Source organism: Oryx dammah, unplaced genomic scaffold, assembly GCF_014754425.2.
Source record: "Oryx dammah isolate SB20612 unplaced genomic scaffold, SCBI_Odam_1.1 HiC_scaffold_27, whole genome shotgun sequence".
In the NCBI taxonomy this organism is placed as follows: Eukaryota; Metazoa; Chordata; class Mammalia; order Artiodactyla; family Bovidae; genus Oryx; species Oryx dammah.
In genome coordinates, this window is record NW_024070211.1 from 1,830,444 (window position 1) to 1,846,888 (window position 16,445).

The 16,445-nt window shown below is 56.2% G+C and overlaps 1 protein-coding gene across 1 annotated transcript in view; it reads left to right on the top strand.

Moving 5' to 3' along the window:
* IGSF21 (immunoglobin superfamily member 21) overlaps positions 1–16,445 on the top strand; it is a 277,093-nt gene that overhangs the window by 219,800 nt on the left and 40,848 nt on the right. Inside the window, exon 4 of the mRNA XM_040229409.1 lies at positions 12,368–12,486. Coding sequence (XP_040085343.1) covers positions 12,368–12,486 — 119 coding nt within the window. The remainder of the gene's footprint in view (positions 1–12,367; positions 12,487–16,445) is intronic.

Consider the following 16,445-nt stretch of genomic DNA (forward strand, 5'->3'; position numbering starts at 1 on the left):
TGCCTCCCCTGACTCTGTCCCTGCAGGAAGCCAGGCTGATTGACAGCCACAGCTGGGGGGTGGGGGGCAGGCTGGCTCCAGCCCCAGCAGGTGAGGCTTCTCCAAGTCGCAGTGCTTTGGTGTGTCGTCTGCTTCTCTAAGGGTCAAGAAAGGTCTTTGAGCCTCTTTTCCGATCCTTTTGTCAGACTGTGGTTGAAGAGATTGGCCTCTGGGCCACTGCGGTCCCATATTAAAGGGACCCATATGAGGGATTCTTGCTGGAGTTTGCTTCCAGGAAAAAGTGGTCCCTACAGACGAGGCGATCTGACCTTGGTCACCAGAAGGTACAGCCAGGCCGTGCACCCAGGGACCTATGCTGCTGCCTGCAGCTGGCAGGAGGCCTGGAGCGGAAATCATTGCTCTAGAGCCTCACGCCTCTCCAGCCTGGGGGAATGGGTGTCCATTCTGCCGCTGATTTTCTGTCCAGGGGAGCGACCTTGCAGAAGCCCAGAACCCTGAAAGGTAACAAGCGTGTGCATTCCAGACATCTACTCCGGAGGCTGACTGCCAGGGTACAAGCCCCAGCTCCGCCATCCTTTGGCTGCGTGGCCATCAGCAAGGTCTAAACAACAGCCCCGTGCCTCAGTTTCCTCTTCTGTGAGCTGGGCTGATGATACTGGCACCCAGCTCGTGAGGTTGTTGCGAAGGCCGATCTTTACTGATGGGGAGACCCAGGCACGGATGTGAAGTGACTTGTCCCAGGTCCCTCGACTACAGCACGTTAAGGCTGGGAGCATCTGACGCACGGGAAGCTCCGTTATTATCGTTACTATCATTTTTCTTGTTTCAAGGGGCTTCTGTGAGGGCTGACAGAGGTCAGTTCCGTGCACCTCCCACGGTGCTCTGCACATAGTAGGTGCTCAATGAACCATCGCCATGCAAAGATGAGCGAGGCACACGTTCCCGCGCCTCTCCCGGTCCAGTGGCCTGACTCTACCTTACACACAGTAGGGGTGCAACCGTGTTCATTGAGCATGATCAGAGTGATCACTGATGCCCTGAAGGGCCTGGGTCCCTGGGACAGCCACAGTCCACACCTTCCCCCTCCTGCTGAAGGCAGGCTTGTTTCCAATGGGTCTGGGCCCTCCCACTCTTGCCCACCTCCTGGCCCAGACCCTGTGTTGAGCAGGCTGACCGTGAGGGGCTAAATGGATCAATCAGGATGTGGAGAAGAGAGTGGTTTCCATGGCAGCAGCAAGAGGCTAGAGAAGAGAGGCCAGGAGTGGAAGGGGAGGGGAGAGAGCGGGAGGGGTCAGAACGAGAGGAGCGGGGAGGGGAATGCCGCAGGCATGAGGGGCAGGAATGGGGTCAGCAGAGAGACAGGGAGCTGGGGCTGGGGTTCAGGGCCGAAGCTCAGGGCAGCAGCTGAGCAGGTGGGAAGGGCCAGGATGGACGGCACAGTGACCCCCCACCTTCCATCAACCAGGCGTCAACAAGGCCAGGGCAGCAGGGACCAGTGATTCTAAGTGTCATCATCCTGCATCCCGGTTACTAACTTCCTGGGCATCCCAGGCTAGGATCCCTCCATCCAGAAGGTTCCTTGGGAATTCACTTTTGGAAGATAAAATTTGGTTTCCCACAGGCTTTTTCCCACCTTGGAAACAGGTCAGCTCCTGTTGGCCTACTGAGAAATGCCCTCTCTGGAGCACCCCTCTGGGCAGGAATGAGGGAGCTTCCACAGTGATCTTGTTCCAGCCTCAGAACAAAAGGCTCACTACGGTGGTGATGCAGAGGCCAAGGGCCAGCGAGCCAGGCAGGGGACCAGCCTGAGGACACGCAGCCCTCGGAGGACGAGCTGTGTTTGGATAAGCATCCCGCCACCCCTGCACCTTCCTGTCCAGCGCACAGGGTCCCTTCTGGGTGAAATGCTAGAACCGAGCAGGGTGCGGCTCAGGGGTGAGCCAGCGGAAGGCAAGCCACTTCCCTGGGAAAGTCATCGGAGGGGCAGGGTGGGGTCTCGTGGGTCCTCCCCCTCAACATAAGGAGGGGCTGTCCCTCTGCAGCACTTGGACCCTAATTAATGCCTTAATGCTCACGGGAAGGAATTGCTCATCCAGAAATCTGGGCCAGGAGCAGGGCCCAAGGTGGGTCTGAGGTCCCTGGATGGGTTGGGGGTGGAGACCGAGGCGGGAGGGGCTGGGAAGGGTGCTCGCCCGTTCTGGAACCTCTCCCCTGGCTCCTCGTCTATCTTCCCCTCCAACGGCTGGGCCTGCATTTGATCAGAAGCCACAGAGAGTTTCATCCCCACTGAGAGGTTTTATGACGGAAACCATTTTCAGGTTGGAAAGGGGGATGGAAACCGCGCTAATGGCTTTTTAAAGGTTCTGGGGGAAAAAAAAGAGTTCAGGCAGTTTCTGGAAAGAAGGAGGAAACACACAAAGAAAAAGGGAATAAAGCTCTCAGCGCTGAGAGAGGGGCTTCTGGGACTCTCCCTCCAACTCGAGACAGCCTGTTCACCTCTACCTGGGGCTGCTCAAGTGTCCCCAGGTGAGCCCACCACTTTCAGAATGGCCAGACCCTCGACTGGCTCCTCGGCCCGAGCGGCTGTCTGGAAGCCGGGTCCCCAGCTGTGGGCTTCCAGCCCCTTCGAGCAGTTCTGATGCGTCCTTCGCCGACTTGGCTCAGGGGCGAAGTTGGACCCACATTCTCCAGCTCTGTGTCATAAAATAGCACCAGATTTTTCCGGCTCTCTGAGACCCTGACTCACAGAGCCTCCAGCCTGTGGCGATCATAGCGGTAGCTCAGTGAAGACCTATTCTGTTCCCCCCACCCCCATGCTGTGGGGGCTCTGTAACCCCATCACTGACCTCAGACCACCCTGCAGGGGGCCGTCTGGGTCTGTTTCCCAAGGCCCTGTCTGGGTCAGCTGGCACTGGGCGCCTGCCCTCTCCAGCCGCGACCTGCTGCTCACTGCTGTCTAGACCAAGTCAAGCCACTCTCTCCAGCGTGTTCATCTGTTACATGGAAGGTGAGCGGCATCCTGATTCGCCTGAAGCTGAAGGGTTCCTGGGACACGGGATCTTCAGTGCTAAAACCAGGAAAGTCTTAGACAAACCAGAACTTGCTAGCTGGTTAAGACCAAGTCTGGGAACTTCCATATAATCCAGTGGCTAAGACTCTGTGCTCCCAGTGCAGAGGGCCCAGGTTCAATCCCTGGTCAGGGAACTAGCTCCCACAGGCCGCAACTAAAGATTCCGAACAGCTCGAAGGGGCTGGAAGCTCTGCTGCTGTGAAGACAGAGGATCCCGTGTGCTGCCCCTAAGACCCAAGGCAGCCAAATAAATTAATATTTAAAAAAAAAAAAAGACCAGGCTGGACTAGGAGATCTGCTTCTAAGGAGGAAAACTCCCAGGCTCATCCACGTTCAACCTGTCTCCGTAGGACAGATCCATTCACTGAGGGGAAAGCTTTCTCCTCCACCAGCCTCTTTGCCTGGTGCACCCCCCATGGCTGCACACCTGTCCTGGGGAATGTCTCCCCAGTCTGCCCCTGGAAAGGGCTTACCAGAGGAGAAAATCCAGCATTTGGTCCAAAGGAGGTGAAGGAATATTTCTGACTCACTGGGTCACAGGCAGCTTCCCCAAGAGGGCATTAACCAAGGGAGACTCAGGTCTTACCACTTCAGGTAACTTTAGCCAAGTTCACGCCAAAGGGGATGACACCCTTTGCCCTGGACCCAAGTCTAGGCTCTGGGTCCCACCTTCTCGGCTGACCTTGAAGGTAGACTCACCTCCAGGAGGCAGACTGAGATTCAGCGTCAGGTCGGTGTAAAATGAGAATGTTGGAGGCCACCTGGCCAGCTTTGTGGCAGCCCCTGGTGGTTTCAAGGACCCATGCAGAGCTACAAAATCCACCCATCTCAAGCAAATTCCATTCAACCATACCGTCAATGCCTTCCAGGCTCCAGGTTCTGTCGGTTTGGTGAAGCCAATGAAGGGGGACTCCCCACCGTGTCTAGTGGGTGAGGGCAAGTTTAAACAGATGGATGGATGCGAGGCAGAGGGACGAGGGCTGAGGACCTGAGACCTACCTGGAGCTTTTTAGAAACTCCTAAGCCCCGGCCCAGAAACCTACTCGAATCTTCATTTGAACCAGATCCCCAGGGGATTCTCCAGCTCATTCAGGTTGGAGCCCAGTACCCCAGGACCTTCTCAGGGTCTCCTATAGAGGATCCCATCCCAAGATAGGACCTAGGTGTGGACAGGCCCTTTCTTTCCTGTCCACAGCTGCTTTCTCAGACCTGCCAGCTGCAACAAATGCTACCCCCAGCAGCCAGTCCATTTCTGACTGCATGGGGAAGTGTGTGTGTGTGTGTGTGTGTGTGTGTGCTTGTGTGTGTGTGCATGCGTGTGTGGTGGGGTGGTGATTGCAGCCATCAAGCCCCATGGAGGGAAAGTTAGACGTGATGAGGGCGGCTGGGTGGGGGGGCTGGGGAAGCAGCTGGGGCTGGCCCAGCAGGTGCGCCCCGGGGCCACTGGACCGAACCGACAGGTCTGGGCTGTCCGTGGGCTCCCACCCGGGCTCCGTAAACTGCACAGGTGTGCGGGAGGGTCAGGTGCCTCGACCCAAGCCCCACCCTTTATCGGAGAGCAGTGTCTCGATAGCAAACAGCCCAGCAGCACCCATGGCTGCCAGGCCTCGTGGCCGTTTCTATTAGCTCTGCCTCAGAGCCCTGCAGAGATGGGCCACATCTGAAATGTGCCTCTAGGGTCACAGGGCCGCGACATTTAAACCTGGGGAGGAAGCAGGAGTTGGAGGGAGGGAGAAGCAAGGTCTGGGCTTCGGGGAGTGTGCAGCCAATCAGAGAAGCACGGCAGGCACAGGAACGGTGAAACTTCATTCCTTCCTACTGGAGATCTTTCCAGCAAGCATCATGGACAGTTGCACAGGCACCCACCTAATAGGACTGTGGGGGGTGTGCTTAACCTACTTGTAAGAACAAACTATTTCCAGGCTCCTTAGAAGCTCTGTTTCTATGCAAACAATGGTTATACAAATGAAAGGCTCTCTCATCTCTTCATTAAAGCAGAGCCTCAAAGGACCAATCGCTACCTGAATCTTTTCCATTAGCCTGGAAAGAGGTACTGTCTACACGAACGAAGACCCCTGCGTGACAAAATGCTTTTGAAACAGGGTAGACTATCAAAGTCCGGTTCTGACAAGTCTTCTTATTCCGCTGCTGAATTTTGGCAAGAGATGTGAGGCCACATGCCCCTTTCTTCCCTCCATCCCACCGTCCCCTCCTCCTCTCTGGGTCCAGGGCCTGATCAAGGAGGCTCCTACGGTCAGACTGGGTTTGGGTTCGATCATCCAATGCCTGGAAGCCACGGGAAGGTTTTAAATCGAGAGAGCCAGAGCCTCGCTGTGATAAGGCCACTCTGGCAGCAGGGAGGGGACTCGGGCAGGGTGAGATGGCAAGAATGAGGACGGAAGTGGAGCGGGTCCAGGCGGAGCAGAATCCGCAGGGTGGAGGGAAGGCGCTGACCGCGGGTCACCTGTCCTGCAAGCGCCCGTCCCCTGAAAGAAGACGAGAAGAAAAGGGAAATGTCACCCACATTTTCCTCATAGGGAAGTCCTGCAGCCCCCACCCTCCTTCCCTGGCCTTTTTATCCATGCGGCCACACAATGCCAACAGGACTTGCTATTTCGGCTTACAGCAGCATCTTAAAAGTAGAAATAAGGTAATGTGGAAGGAGCTGCTTCTAACGGGAGCAGCCCAGGTAGGGTGTGCAGAGGCAGAAAGCCATAAAAAGCCCAGAGGCCCTCACACCATCTCTGTGAAAGCAGGCAGGCTGCGCCTCACATTAAAGCACGCCCAGCCACGCCTCCCTGGTGACAGCCCGGGAGAGGTGAGCGCTCACACAGAGGCCTGTCCACGGAGGCTCACGGCAGCTGTATTTGTCGTGGCCAGAGAGCGGCCCAGGCATGCATCAACAGGTCAGCGGATAGATCGGAAGGGGTGTATCTGCCACGGAGGCCGCTCGGCCTTGAAAAGGGACAGGTTAGTGATAAAGGCAGCCTGCGGGAATCTCAGTAATGACGAGTAAACGAGACCCAACAGGAAGCAGTGCATGTTCTACGGTTCAATTTATGTGAGTCCCTGGAGAGCGTGAGCCTGGCGCACAGTGGCCGAGAGTGGACCGGTGGTTGCCTGGGGTTAGGAGCAGAGCAGGGGCACAAGGAAGCTTTAGGGCGATACGTTTACTCTCTTGACCGTGGCAGTGGCTTCGGTGGTGTGTACACATGGCGTGATGTGTGTGCTCAGTCACTTCAGTCGGATCCGACCCTTTGCGACCCCCTGGACTGTAGCCCACCAAACTCCTCTGTCCATGGGATTCTCCAGGCAAGAACACTGCAGTGGGTTGCCGTTTCCTTCTCCAGGGGATCTTCCTGACCCCGGGGGCTGAACCCCAGTCTCCTACGTTGCGGGCAGATTCTTGACCATCTGAACCACCGGGAATGTTCAACACTTTATTGTAAGATAGACCTTGTGTTAGTTGGTTTTGACCGACGCTAGGCTAATGACAGTGTCCTAAGCACATTTAAGACAAGGCTAAGCTATGATATCCAGTGGGTTAGGTGTACTAAATGCATTTTTAGCTTGATATTTCCAACTTTTAATGGGCTTATCAGGATGTGACCTCATTGTACGTCAAGGAAGATCTCTGTTGCTCTGTCTCCTTCCATGCTATGCATTCAGCACTGCAAACAAGTAGGTGCTTAAGAGTTTATTTCAGAATTTTAATCCATTAATGGCGCAGGGGCAGGTCTGACAAGCGCCAGGCTCTTCTCTAAGGGCACACGCCTTTCGTTAATTTAGGTTTCAGGCCTCAGCAAAAGCCACTTACTGGGTCATCTGATTCACCAGCAATACGGGAAGAGTAACTCTAAATTCTGCAGCCTGTTTCCTCAAAGCCCCACCCTCTGCTCCCAAGTCCACGATCTCCAGTCTGGGAGAATCTAGAACTCTTCCCAGTGGAGAGACAAAGTTAGGAAAGGAAGGATGATCAGAGGTTGTAAAGTCACGGAGTGTGGAGAATGTGACTACAAAGGGCTCTGCAATTAAGGGGCTGCCGCAAGGTGGGAGAAGGGAATTCAGGAAAATAAAAGACCATCCCATTTCTCCTGACTGGGAGGAAGCAGATGGCTCTTATTACCTGGAGAGGCGAGGCTCAGAATAGAAAACATGCTGAAGAGCAGCGGGGGCAAATTCCAGTCCCCAGGAGCTCAAATTAACTTGCTGGGGAAGGAAGATCCGAGAAGCAGTGTGGGGTGGGACTGGAGCTAGGAAGATCCGAGAAGCAGTGTGGGGAGGGACTGGAGCTTCCAAAGACCTCTCTTGGGTCTTGGCATCCATCAGACTTGGTTTTGAATCATAGCACCCACCTACTCCCTCTGTGACCTCCTCACAGTCCCTCTTCTCTGGATGCCTCAGTTTCCTCATCTGTTCAATGGGGACAATATTATTGCTATATATAACACATACCAGAGCTGGTTTTAGACACTGCATTATAACAGGGTGCTGTCAAGGTCCAAGGAGATATGGTATCACAATGCCGCTCACTGTAGATCTCTGTAAATATCAGCTCCTCCCAAAGGCTACAATGTCTTAAGGCAGGTATAGTAACACTCATTTATGAGCTGGAGAAACCAAAGCTCGAAGAAGCCAAAGAACTTTATCCAGCTTCATGCAGCTAGTCAGGTGCAGAGCCCAGACCAGAACCAAGGGCGCCTAGCTCCTGGCTCTGGTAGTTTCTGCCACCCTCATTCATACCGTGGATATTTCTGGAGAACCTGCCACGTGGCCAGGCTCACCTTGAAGGAGCTTATCTGCTTCCCTGGGAAGGAAGACGAATGGGTACCAATGTAGCATGACATGGATACAGTAGGTGCTCCAGGCAAACGTAGCCCTAGGGAGATGCAGAGGGGGACCCCGTCTGTGCCAGGCGTGGGCAGTCGGGGCAGCCCGCCTGGCAGAGGCAGCACCTGAATGTGACGCCTAAGGGCCACTAGGTGCCTAGTGATTCCGGTCCGTTGGGCTCTCAAGCCACATCAGCTCTGAGTTAAGCCCTTGAATTATCCTACATAATCTCAACTGTCTGATGGAGAGGGGTCATGAACGGGGAAAGTGAGACTCGACTGCCAGGCTTTGAAAGAGGGCTGGAGGCTTGTCGTGGGAACAAGAAAGGAAGAGAGGCCCAAGCCGGGGAACAGGCTGGACAAAGAACCACAGATGCAGGAAAACGTCCTTGGCATCTCTGTGTGCTGCTGCCCAGGTCCCAAGCCCTAAGCTCAGCGAGGGGCATAGTGCACAGCAGGTGTGACTACCCGTGCTCAACGTGGACTGCCTACGGCCCTGGCCCTGGACCTACGGGAGCCCCAGTACCCAGGCTGCGCCCGGCCTTGCCTGAGCCCCGGGCAGCCGAGGGGACAGCCAGTGGGGCCCTGGCTGTCTCTGTGCCCAGCTTTCAAACACACAGTTATTCGCCCTTCAGAACCACTGTCAGTGTTAGTAAACTCCAGCTGCTAAAGTGTATTACCCTGAACTCGCCAGAAACCTTTGCCGTTATTAATGGTTTATTGATTGCAGCCCACGGCTGATGAGAGTAGGTCTCCTCACCCCCAGGCCCCTCGGGGCCCTGCTATCTGCGGAAGGCCTTCTAGCCGGCATGCAGATCAATGCCACTCAAATCTGGAGAAAAAGGGGGTCTCCTGGCCACTTAACCCACTTTAGGACGGTAACACTGATGGCACAGGCTCCGAGGAGGCGCCGAGAAGAGGCGGATCGGTCCAGATCATGGCTGAGTGGGAGCTGCTGAGTCTGCAGACGGGAACGCGCATCTGCCTTCGCGCGGGGGAGGGGATGGCGGTACAGCGTGGTTTGCGGCAGAGAGAGACTCACACCGCGGCTTTCTGGAAGGTCTCGCCGTCCACTCGTTTTGCAGCTGTTGTCTGAGTGCCTACCACGATGACAAGCACGGGGCAAGGCCCTGGGACACGCTGGCAAGCCAGCCGGACACAGACCTGGCCTTACTGTGTGTGGTGGGGGAGGAGGCTGTTTGTGAGTCACTAATGGAAGTCAATAAGTTACAATGAAGACAAGGACTGCTAAGGAGAAGTATCCAGAGACCTGCTGGAAGAGCTAGCTATTGCTACATAACCAGCAGCCCCAAGTTGGGATGGTTTACAGCACCAGCCACGCATTCTTGCTCAGGAGGCCAAGGGTTGGCCAGGTTTATTCCCGAGTGTGGCCTTGCCTGGACCAGCTGAGGAAGCGGGGCCTCCCTCCACTTGCTCTCAGCCTCCATCAGAGGCTTGTCCTCAGGACAGAGGCCGAGGATGGAGAGAGAGAGGTAGGTGGAGGGGGAGAGACAGAGATCATTCTTTTGAAACTTAAACTTGGAATTTGCTCCCCATCACTTTCACCACTATTAGTTGAAGCAAGTCACAGGGCCAAGAATGGGGAACTAGATTCCTCCTCTAGGTAGGAGGACTTCCCTGGCTCAGGTACAAGTAAAGAGTCCGCCTGCAATGTGGGAGACCTGGGCTCCATCCCTGGGTTGGGAAGATCCCCTGGGGGAGGGCATGGCAACCCACTCCAGTATTCTTGCCGGGAGAACCCATGGACAGAGGAGCCTGGTGGGCTTCAGTGAAGAAGACTCCACTTCTAGGTGGGAAGAGCTATGAAGGCATTTTGCAAGACACAGGGAGGCTGTTAATCCAGGTTATCAAAGTAATCAATCCTCCATGGCCACCTCATCCCGGTGGTCACGTTCTAAGCAACTGTGTAACTTGAGGGTTGCAGCCAGGGGAAGAAGACGCAGCATTCGCAGGAAAACAGACTGTTGCAATCAAAAGCGCTAACTCAGATAAGAAACTTGGCTCAACGCACCCGTGAGTGTTACCGATAATGGATCTTGGATGGGATTTTTGAAATGGAAAAGAGGCATTAGTGGAAACACTCGTGCAATTTGGGTGGAGGCTGGAGTTGAATAAATAATGACGCATTAATGTTGGTTCTTAGTCTGACAACTGTACTGTGATCGTGTAAGAGTTAATAAAGGGGGACACGTGAGGGGTGTTAGGGAACTCTGTTCTTCGGGCAACTTTTCTGTAAATCTAAAATAATTCCAAAATCGAAAGTCTGTTTTTAAAAAAGGAGCTTGGCACATGGGAGGAATGGAAGGAACGCCACTGTCACTAGAGGAAGGGGGAGCTGAGGTGTGGCAGGAACCAACTGTGCTGAGCCTTGTTGGCCCAGATAAGAATCCTGCTCTTCAGCTGCGGAGCAGAAAGAAGCCTTTGAAGGGCTTTAGGTAGGGGACCGCCATTAATCCCATTTGCATTTGAAAAGATCTGGGTTCTACCTGGAGAAGGATCAAGAGGGAGGTTAGCACGGCCGAGAAGCTGGTTAACTGTTCCTCCTGTATTCCGGGCGAGAGACAAGTTGACTGTGGAGATACAGGGAAGAGAATGCTTTAGGATATGTCTAAGAGGTAGACCAGCCAGGACTTGGTCGCTGACTGTGTTTGGGGGAGCAGAGAAACGGGAGAGTCCAAGGATGGTGCCTGGAGTATCACTTGGATCCCTGGTGGAAGGCAGGACTTCTCACGGAGCTAGGGCACTCGGCAGAAGGAACACTCAAGGATGTAGAGATAGTCCCCAGGCAAGAAGCTGCCGCCTCCATAAAGCGTCAGTCCAGACGTCCCCAGCGCAGTCTGCTTTACGACCTGTGTGCGTCACCTGAGCACGAGCGCCGTGGCTGCCCCAGCACGCCCCCCGTGTCCCGGTCACAGCAACGCGCCTGCTGTGTGGCTGCTGCCTGAATGCTCCCTCCCGCGTGTCAGCCGGGTCCTTGTTATTTTGTTACATCGCTTGGGTAGCTGCCAGCTCCACGTGTCCCTGGAGGCTGCGTCTTCACAGAGATGTCACCTGTGCGCCCGTCACCTGCACCTCAGGTTGCCTCTATGACAGGCACCCATGAGCACTGGCCAAACGTGTCACTCCAGGTAACTGTCACTCCACAGCCCTGCCCGGCAGAGCCAGGCTGGCTGAGCTACAAACAGAGAAAATAGTTCCCAGGAGAAAACAGTTCCCCACTGTTTCCGCTGCCACCACGCTCTTTTCTTTCGAGACGGGAGACAGCACCTTCCCCACCGAGCTTCCCTGATGAAAAGCTCCCCATTCTTGAAGTCCTTTCATGACAGCTCGGTAGACCAGGTTTCAGCCTCTGTGCATTCCGTGGAAATGAAGATGTTTGCTTATGCTAACATGAGCTGGGCGGTGGGCAGCAAGGAGCCATGGTTAGATGGGCTGGCTTCCTTTGTGAGACCCCTGGATGGGGAGAGAGGCTGGGAGCCCAGGGGTGTGTGTATGTGCGCGCGTGTGGGGGGGTGGGCACAGAGGTGCGGCTGGGGGACTGTGAGTCACAGGCAAAGGGGCTGGAAGACAAAGGTGGGGGTGGGGACAGCTGAAGAGAGAGGGGAAAGGCGTGGCCCCGAGGTGCCACTGCTCAGAAGCGGCAGGTGTAAGAGAGGCGGGCTGAGCGGAGAGCAACCTGAGTCGGTGCGGGGCTGGGTGTGAAGGCAGAACTGAAGGACACGCCTTGCCGCCAGCAGGGCTGGGACAGGCGTGCGGGCCTCGGAGCCTCTGCCCACCCTTAGCCACCGCCTTCTCCCCCACCAGGCCTCTGATAGGACCGCAGGGCTGGCGTTATGGGTAGGGCCCTGTGCTTGGCACTTCGTGGGGTTCCCTGAGCATCAGCTTCTTCTTGGAGCTTTCCACGGCTGCATGAGAACCCCCAAGAGGCGAACGCAGAGACCTTCCTTCTGTCGTGGCCAGAACAGGCCCCTTGTTGGGCGCTCCATGAGGCCCAGAGAAGCCGGAACTTGCTCGAGGATGCACGGGTTTCCCCGTCGCGGCTGCATAGCGTCTGAGCTCCAGGTCAAAGCTCCTCCCCTTCTGAGTGTCCAGATCTCACTTGCCAGAAGCCTCTCTCCCCGACAGGCATCACAGCATCCAGGGACCATGGGCAGTGGTCCCCCGACCACCTTAACGCGGTGTCCCTGCTTCCAAAAGTCTTGAGGTCACATCATCACATGTAATCTTCACTGCAGGCCACCCCTTCACCCGCCGGGGCCAAGGGCACAGGGCCTGGGTGCGGTCGGTGTTCCGTGAAGTCACTCCCGCTCCCAGCACGGCGCGCGGGTGTGAGCTGGTGGGGCCAGGAGCGTTGCTGGGAGAACACTGGACGGTGGGGCTCTGGGGCTGCTGTGACTTCCAGCCCCGGACGATGGGTCCCCATTCTGCTCCTCTGTGCCCCCTGCAGGCTGCCCGAGGTCCGCGTCTCTGACAATGGCCCCTACGAGTGCCACGTGGGCATCTACGACCGTGCCACGAGGGAGAAGGTGGTCCTGGCTTCGGGCAACATCTTCCTGAACGTCATGGGTGAGTGCGGGGCTGTGGGCCCTGGTGTCGCCGTGCGTGCACGTGAGCCTGTGCACGCGTGCGTACGCAGGCACGTGGAGGGGCTGGCCCGGGAACCACCTGCCTAGACGCCCACCGTACTGGCAGGAGACCCTCTTCTCGCCTCGGCTTGCCCTTGAGGGCAGGAGGCCGGCCGTGCCCAGGTGTGACCTGTGGCCTCTCAGGAACCCCTTCTACTTCCAGCACTGACACCTGGGCCTCAGGGAGGCGGGGCTCAGTCTCATCCCTGGAGCCCCGTGGACTCGCACTTTGGCAGGCGAGAATTTTACCAGGGGACCCCCCATGCACCCGACTCGAAGCTTTGAAGAGGCTCTGATACATTGATTAGGATGAAAGAGGACTCGAGAGGGCTCTGGAACTTCCCGGGAGGCAGCAGCCTGCAGTGGCCTCTGGGCCTCAGTTTCCCCTTCTGTAAGATGGGAGTGAGATGCAGGCCAAGTGGGACATTCATGGACCTCCCAGCTCCAGGCTCTGTGACCTGCTGAGGTCACAAGGAGGAGACGCTGAGCTGTGCGGACATCTTTTCCAGGGGAAGCCAGGAGCCATGTTCCTGGAAACCCTGGGAGCCAAGTGCAGTGGGGGTGGACCCTCCCCAGGGGGATGAGACTCCAGGAGCCTCCGGGGCAGGGGAGGGGGTTCAGACAGCATCTCAGGGGGGCTGCACACCCACTGCAGAGAGAATGGCGCCTCCGTGTGCTTCCTGAGGTCTTTCCCAGAACACGGACATGTCGGAGGACAAGTTAGAAAGCGTGCTAGACTGGACGTCAGCATTCCCGGGTTTCCATCTTGCGTCTGTGCCTCCATCTCTCCATCTGTAAAATGGGGACAAGCATACTAGTGCCTGTCTCTGGTTGGTGTGCCCCCATACCAGCCTCAGTTTCCCAGCTTATAAAACACAGCATTTCCCAAGTGGTCTCAGAAGCCCCTGCTGGCACTTGTGGTCTTACCAGGCACACCCTTGAGTTCTGGGTCAGCCCTGTGGCCAGGATTCCAGGCATGTGCTCTTGACTCCAGACTGTGTTCCCTGCTTTCCTTATCCAATGATATATATCAGGGAAACAAAGCTTGCTGTTCTTGGGCCAGCAGTGAAAGCACAGAGGCCCTGTGGAAAGTCACTGCTTCTGGGGAAATGGAAAACCTCCAAAGGCCTGGCCTCCAGAGGGACACGGAACCCCGCAGAGTGGCAGACTGCATGTTCTGGCTTCCGGGGGTCGGGCCGTGCTGGGAGGGGCTATTCCAGGGAAGTCTCCCCTCTTGCCGTCACCCACCCATGGAACAGCTCCTGTGCACTCCAGTAAGAAATGTTCTCAGCGTCTGGCCCCGAGCTGGTCACATCAAGGAAGCCAGTGAGGGATGAAACTCTTCATCCCATCGAGGGGCTCCCAGTCTGACAAGGGCCATATTCTCAATTGTTTACTCATCAGATATTTGTTGGGAACCTACTCTGTGCCAGGTAACGGCCACACGCTTCCAGTAGGAAGCGCCCTTGTCCTTGGGGAATGTGAATCTGTGCACGCTGTTTAGGCGCTCTGAGACAAGTCTAAAGCATAAGCATAGACAGGTAAGTGGGATGACTGTGGGCTCACTCCCAGTCGCTCAGTGTCTGACTCTTTCAACCCCCTGGACTGTGGCCACCAGGCCCCTCCATCCACGGGGTTTCCCAGGCAAGAATGCCAGAGGGGGTTGCCCTTCTCCTGGGGAGCTTCCCGACCCAGGGACCAAACGTGCGTCTCCTGTACTGCAGGCGTATTCTTTCCCACTGAGCCACAGGGGACACTTAGAAGATGACTGTGGATAGTGGTGAATATTGAGAAGAAAATCACGCAGCACCATGGGATCAAGACTCACTACCAGTGGAGTGGCTAGTTTAGAAAGGGGGCTCGGGGAAGGCTCCTGGAGGCCATGCGCTTAGGTGCTTCCCAGACCTTGAGTCATTCAGACCTCACAGTCAACCCGAGGGGAGGGACTCATTACCCCTATTTTGCAGACACAGGTATGGACAGGCTCAAGAGAGCTAGCAACTTGCTTGAAGGCACACAGCAAGGATCACGAAGCCTTCCTGTGAGATCAGGCCACTTTGTGCTGGGGTCGGAATCCAGGCCTCTTGACTCCCAGGCCAGCTGGGTTGCACAGATGGAGGCAGTGTAGACGGTCCGGCCGAGGCATTGTAGATGGTCCGGCTCAGGCAGTGTAGACGGTCCAGGAGGCAGTGTAGACGGTCTGGCCGAGGCAGTGTAGACGGTCCAGGAGGCACATGGTCTCACCAGCTCACTGAAGGATCCTGAGCTTGTTCCTGCCCCCCTGGGCTTGGTGCCCTTTTTCGCATAGTGAGGAAGTGGAGGGAGGTAGCCCTACGCCTCCCCCGCCAGCTCCCGCAGAGGCGGAGAGGTCTTGGGGCCCAGCCCGGGTGCCCAGATGGCCTGGCGGTGTGTTCCCAGCAGGCTCTGGGGCGGGGGCTCTGAGCCTCTGGGCCCCTCCCAGGGCAGGTGGCGGTCAAAGCAGGGATGGGCAGACAGCTCGTGGGACCCCAGTTACCGAGCAGGAGGCTGAGCTTCCAGGAGGGACCAGAGAGGGGCAGGCAAGAGATGCCACCCTCCCCAGAGCCCCAGGAAGGCTCTGACCCCCGGACATTCAGGGCATCCCAGGTGGGGCTCCCCTGGAATAGCCGCCTCCCCATCTCGGTCAGCCCTCTGACTGTCCTCGTGCTCAGAGACCACCACGCTTGTCACCAGTCTCTCCAGTCCCATTACCCCCATGGGCCAGGTTCACCAGTGCCTGCCGTGCCCACAGGACTGGATTCCTTGTCCCACCCTGGCGTGTGCCTGACAGTGGGTGACCCTCCTGCTTCATGCACGTTTTCTTATGGAATCCCAGGGACAGCCCTGGGAGCCGGGAGATGTTGTAACCCCTGTTATAAGAGGAGACCGAGGCTTAGGGAGGGGAAATGATTTATCTAGGGTTGAAACAGCCATCTGAGGCCAAAGCCCATGGTCTAAACTAGGGTTCCCAACCTTGAATGAACGTTAGAAGCGCCTGGAGGGCTTATGAAGATACAGCCCCTGATTCAGCAGACCGGGCAGGGCCTGGGAATCTGCATTTCTTACAGGTTCCCTGATGATGTAGGTCCAAGGACCACATTCTAGAACCGCTGGCCTAAACCTCTAAGTCTTCCAAAAATACTCACTCTGTAATATCTCTGTTGGTATCATTATCTCTACATGTATCAGCAGCTACTCTTACTTATAGGCAAATATATTTCTCCTTCCTCCTGGAGAATGCCGCATCCCTTCCACATACAAGATAAGGACACGCGGGTTTGGATCTGAATCCCAGATCCACCAGGTGACCTCGGATTCATTAGCCTCCCTGGGCCTCAGTCTCTCCATCTGTAAAATGGGGGTAAGGATGCCTCCTTCCTAGGGTGATTGTGAGGTTTAAATCAGAACAGGTTTGCAAACACCTAGCCCAGCATGCGGAGAAGGCGATGGCATCCCACTCCAGTACTCTTGCCTGGAAAATTCCGTGGACGGAGGAGCCTGGTGGGCTACAGTCCATGGGGTCGCGAAGAGTCAGACACAACTGAGCGACTTCACTTTCACTTGTCACTTTCATGCATTGGAGAAGAAAATGGCAACCCACTCCAGTGTTCTTGCCTGGAGAATCTCAGGGACGGGGGAGCCTGGTGGGCTGCTGTCTATGGGGTCGCAGAGTCAGACACGACTGAGCGACTTAGCAGCAGTAGCAGCAGCAGGCCAGCATGAGGTGGCCAGGAGGCCCAGTAGGTCTGGTTTCACTGTTTTTATGCACACCGTCTTGGCCTGCCTGCTCTCAGGCATGGATGTGGCTGCTTCCTCCTGGCCCCTGGTTTCAGCCCTGGCACAGAGAAGTCTCGTCCACCATTTCTTATTCCAAGGAGCCTT